We start from the raw sequence: 5337 nt of genomic DNA, 5'->3' as shown, positions 1-5337 counted from the left end.
ATGTGACTGTATTAAAATTTTAAAGTGGTTGAGAGAATGTATTGTAATAATTTCTATATAATATATTTTATGACTATTATTCTTTTTTGAAGTTTTTATATTAAAGATTGTTTTTAGGATGTGATTATTCTGTTTCTTAAATAAATGGAAAATGTTTTATGCAAAAAAAAATCACATTCATGATATTATAGGGTCTAATGACATATAATTATACTGATCATAATTTTAACTGTAACAAAAATTAAAAATTAGTTCAAGTAAATTAATTATATTTTTACATATTATTAATCAAGTATTAAAAATATACATGTATAGTTATTCTAAACACGTAACACTCCGATTATAAATAGTGAAAATAATATCCTCTTATAGTTAAGTTATTTAAGAACCTAGGATAGAATCGAGGATTCGAACCCAAGACATTCTATTTATTCATTCTTATTCATCTTTAAAGTAGAACTTCAATCATTAAAATATTTGACCAAAAAAATAGTGAAAATATACAAAACAATACTATCTAAAAAAGCAAAAACACAATAAGAGAGTATTGGCTGGACATTGGTATGATCTAATAACTTTCTTCCAAAACAAAAATACTCACAATAATGTTGAAGAAATCCTTGAGTACATTAGAAACACCAGGTTTCGAATAAATAACTGAAACCTCATACATAATAATCTCATACACACATGTATCAAAACAAAACAAAAATACACATGTAAATTGTAATACAGTAGAACAAAACAAAAGAAACAAAAAAACAGTAAAATTATTGGAACCCAGTTTTTGCCCAAATAGCATTTCTGAGCCTACTAAGATCTCTTCCCTTAAGAGTCCTTCCAACACCCTCCTGTACCGACAAAGAAGCCACTCCCTTCCTCGCCAAAAACTCATGCGGTGGTACCCACCCACTCTCATCTTCATCCTCTCTCTCCTCTTCCGTGCCATATCTCTTCATGTAACTATTTGCATATTCATCCCCGAGAATCTTCGACCAATCGGGGATGTTTACTGGCACGGACGCTGGAGTTCCTCCAGCGTCCTTTGTCTTCAAAGAAGAAGATTTCTTGACCGAACGAGAGCCATGGAGAGAACTGCCAAACTCCGTACAGTCATCATGATTGGAATTGTAAATGTCTGATTCGTGGAATTCAAACACTGAATCTGAATCCGTTGTTAACGATAAGGAAGAGTCTCTGTCAGTTGAAACTGAAAGAAAGTGGTGGTTTCTTTTTGCGAAGTAATTGTTTGCCATGTTGGTTTTGGAATATAGAATTCAATGCTTATTCTGATCAGTGGAAGTTTATTCTGATTTATTAGATGGGTATGTATGTATGTTGTCAGTGGTTTTTCTTTCTTTTTTTCTTCTAGTTTCTCCTACGTTGGTGTTAATGGTGATTCCACAAAGACACACCTTTGTCTTGCTTTTATAAAGGGTTTCCTGTGAAGTTTTTCTTTATTCTTGTAGTTTTAAAAAAGAAAGAAGAAAATTATAATGTTGGGTGGCATTGTGGATAAGTTCCAGTCTTCTCTTTCTGTCCTTTCTTTCTTTCATTTTCGTCCGTTTCTGTGTTTGAATGTCAAATCACCAACCAATTTTACATAAAAATTCAAATTAGTGCTGACACCCCATTTTTTACATAATCTTTAAACCATTAAACTATTATTAGTAGGATAGTTACTTCAAATTATATTGTAAAATGGGAATAATATATATATAATTGAACTAATCATTAATCATTTGTTCAATTGAATAAATTAGATTTTTACACATAGTTAACAAACGTACGAAAATGTGTATCAGTGTATCTATGAAACATTTTTTAAATCCAAAAACAGATTTTGAACAAATGTACGAAAATGTGTATCTATGAAACATTTTTTAAATCCAAAACTTATGTCATTATTTTGGCTACAACAAAATTTAGATGAGTTGAATTTCGAGTTCCTTATATTTTTTTAAGTTAATATAATAAAAAATAATATGTTTACATTTCATATTCCTTTGGCACCAAAATTTGCCGAGTCGAAACGAAAAGAGATGCTTATCCTACTTTTTATTCTAAAAGAAGAGGTGTTTGCTATTGTTTGGTATGTCTCAATGTTAGTGTTATCAATTTCTATTGTTTATGGATGTGTTAACCAAAAAAAATTATTATCCTAGCTCGATAAAAAAAAAGTTGGTTTAATTGCAATTTTGGTCCCTCTATTATCCATTTTTTTGGGTTTTGGTCCCTCTATTTTAAAATCCGGAATTTTAGTCCCTATATTTTAATTTTTTAGGATTTTGGTCCCCTGCAAATTCGAAGGCAATTTTAAATGAAATGACGCTCTTATTGATGATGCGTGTGTCAGTTCAGCAATAATTTATTCAAAAAAGCTATTTTTATTTAAGATTTATGTTGAACATGTCATTAATCTGAGTTCCATTTCATTAAAAATTGCCTTCAGATTTATAGGGGGACCAAAATCCTTAAAAAACTAAAACAAAGGGACTAAAATTCCAGATTTTAAAATAGGGGGACCAAAATCCAAAAAAATTAATAATAGGGGGACCAAAATTGCAATTAAGCCAAAAAAGTTTCAAAATTTTAGCACAAAGTGTCAGTTTGTATATTTTTTTTACCAGAAACAATGTTTGAGTTGAAGTACCGATGGAACTAAGAACGTTCGACCAAGGCATGTTTCGAATCAGACTAGTAATTGTTTTTTGATCTTATTGAAAGCACTAAGACCAGAAATTGTAGATCATTTATAAGAAAATTAATGGTTGTGGAAAAGTCCAAAATACCCTTATTTAATTTTTTGCCATCACATTAAAATTGTGGTTTTTTTGGTCTTTGTACCATAAAGTTCTTAATTTTATTATTAAAATAATACAATTCTTATATTTTATCAAACTTAAATATTGATCTAAATATTTTTGTAAATGATACCTAAACAAAAATAATATTTGTATACGGAAAAAAAAATCTATTATTTATGAAAAATGGTATTTATGATCCAAATATTTTTTTATTTAAAAATGGTATATGGGAAAAAATTTATTATTGATCTAGATATTTTTATATACGAAATTTACTAATAATCCAAATATTTTTGTAAATGATACCTAAACAAAATGAAGTCTGTATACGGGAAAAAAATCTATTATTGATTTAAATATTTTTATATACAAAAATCGTATTTATGATTAAATATTTTTAATCTAAAAGTAGTATACGGGAAAAAATATATTATTGATCTAAATATTTTTATATATAAAATAATCAATTATTTTTCTATTTTTTTTCTTTTTTAACAATTTTATTTAAAATAAATGATGTATCCAAATTCGCGTAATCGAACAGAACCCGTGTGTATGCACGGGTTTGTTACTAGTATTTTATCAAACTTATCAAATCTCTCTCTATTCTCTATTTTTTTTCTCTTTCATCACTTTTTCACTTATTTCTTCCAAAAATAAAAATATATCAATATATAATATAAGAAAATTAATGGTTATGAAAAAGTCCAAAATACCCTTATTTGATTTTTTGCCACCATATTAAAATTATGATTTTTTGGTCTTCGTACCATAAAGTTCTTAATTTTATTATTAAAATAATACAACTCCTATATTTTATCAAACTTATCAAATCTCTCTCTATTCTCTATTTTTTTTCTCTTTCATCACTTTCTCACTTCTTTCTTCCAAAAAAAATCTATCAATCTATAATATAAGAAAATTAATGGTTGTGGAAAAGTCCAAAATATCCCTATTTGATTTTTTGCCACCACATTAAAATTGTGGTTTTTTGTCTTTGTACCATAAAGTTCTTAACCTATAATATAAGAAAATTAATGGTTGTGCAAAACTTCAAAATACCCATATTTGATTTTTTGCCACCACATTAAAATTATGGTTTTTTTGTCTTTGTACCATAAAGTTCTTGATTTTATTATTAAAATAATACAACTCTTATATTTTATCAAACTTATCAAATTTCTCTCTATTCTCTATTTTTTTTTCTCTTTCATCACTTTCGCACTTCTTTCTTCAAAAAAATAGGCTTAATTATAACTTTGATCCCCCTATTTTATCTTTTTCTCGATTTTAGTCCCCCCATTTTTAAAACCACGATTTTGGTCTCCCTTTTGAGTTTTCTATTGAAAAAGATACAGGAATAGAGACTAATTTTACAGAAAAAAACAAAATAGAGGGACGAAAATTGCACAGAAAACTTAAAAAGGGACTAAAATAGTGATTTTTAAAATAAATGGATCAAAATCAAGAAAAAAAAATAGGGGACTAAAGTTGTAATGAAGCCAAAAAAATATATTAATCTATAATATAAGAAAACTAATGGTCGTGGAAAAGTCCAAAATACCCCTATTTGATTTTTTGCCACCACATTAAAATTGTAGTTTTTTTGGTCTTTGTACCATAAAGTTCTTAATTTCATTATTAAAATAATATTGATCCAGATATTTTTGTAAATAATACCTAAATTAAAATAATATTTGTATACGGAAAAAAATTATTATTTACGAAAAATGATATTTATGATCCAAATATTTTTTATTCAAAAATGATATACGGGAAAAATCTACTATTGATCTAAATATTTTTATATACGAAATTTACAATTGATCTAAATATTTTTGTAAATGATACCTAAACAAAAATGAAGTATATATACGGGAAAAAATCTATTATTAACCTAAATATTTTTATATACGAGAAATGATATTTATGATCAAGTATTTATATCCAATAATTGTATACGGGAAAAAAATATTATTTATCTAAATATTTTTTTTTTGTGTAAGCAAGATTTCATTAAAACGGAGAACTAAATGTTCTCAATATCCGATTACACAGAAAACAGGAAAAACCCGCCAAAAAGAAATTACAAACCAATTAGATTTACGATAGGAATAACAACGGATCCTTGTTAAACTCGTAAAAGCTACAAATGGGATGAGTAATTTCTCCAATAAAAGACCATTTCCATATCAAATCTTTAATCTTCCATATCGTATTATTCACATCCCAACCTTCATTACGAAAACAAATCCCATTTCTAGTAGTCCAAAGAATCCACATATACGAAAATCCACATATACTAAATATTTTAATATACAAAAATTTAATATTGATCCAAATATTTTTGTAAATGATGCCTAAACAAAAATAATATTTGTATATGAGAAAAATATCTATTATTTATGAAAAATTGTATTTATGAGATAAATATTTTTTATTCAAAAATGGTATACGAGAAAAAAAATTTATTGATATAAATATTTTATATACGAAACTTACTATTGATCCAAATATTTTTGTAAATAAT

At 26.5% G+C, this 5337-nt stretch overlaps 1 protein-coding gene across 1 annotated transcript; it reads right to left on the bottom strand.

Moving 5' to 3' along the window:
* Positions 1-608: 608 nt before the first annotated feature.
* On the bottom strand, positions 609-1476 carry LOC131630831 (protein S40-4-like). The gene has a single exon (XM_058901573.1). It carries the CDS (start codon positions 1254-1256, stop codon positions 771-773), a length of 486 nt encoding a protein of 161 aa, XP_058757556.1. The 5' UTR covers positions 1257-1476; the 3' UTR covers positions 609-770.
* Positions 1477-5337: the final 3861 nt, after the last annotated feature.

Source organism: Vicia villosa, unplaced genomic scaffold (assembly GCF_029867415.1).
Source record: "Vicia villosa cultivar HV-30 ecotype Madison, WI unplaced genomic scaffold, Vvil1.0 ctg.000742F_1_1, whole genome shotgun sequence".
Taxonomy (NCBI): domain Eukaryota; kingdom Viridiplantae; phylum Streptophyta; class Magnoliopsida; order Fabales; family Fabaceae; genus Vicia; species Vicia villosa.
This window is presented reverse-complemented; position numbering and strand designations above follow the sequence as displayed.

What these genes read in the sequence shown, in the direction of transcription:
- LOC131630831 (XM_058901573.1), bottom strand. Translation starts at nt 1,256, where the DNA reads ATGGCAAACAATTACTTCGCAAAAAGAAACCACCACTTTCTTTCAGTT.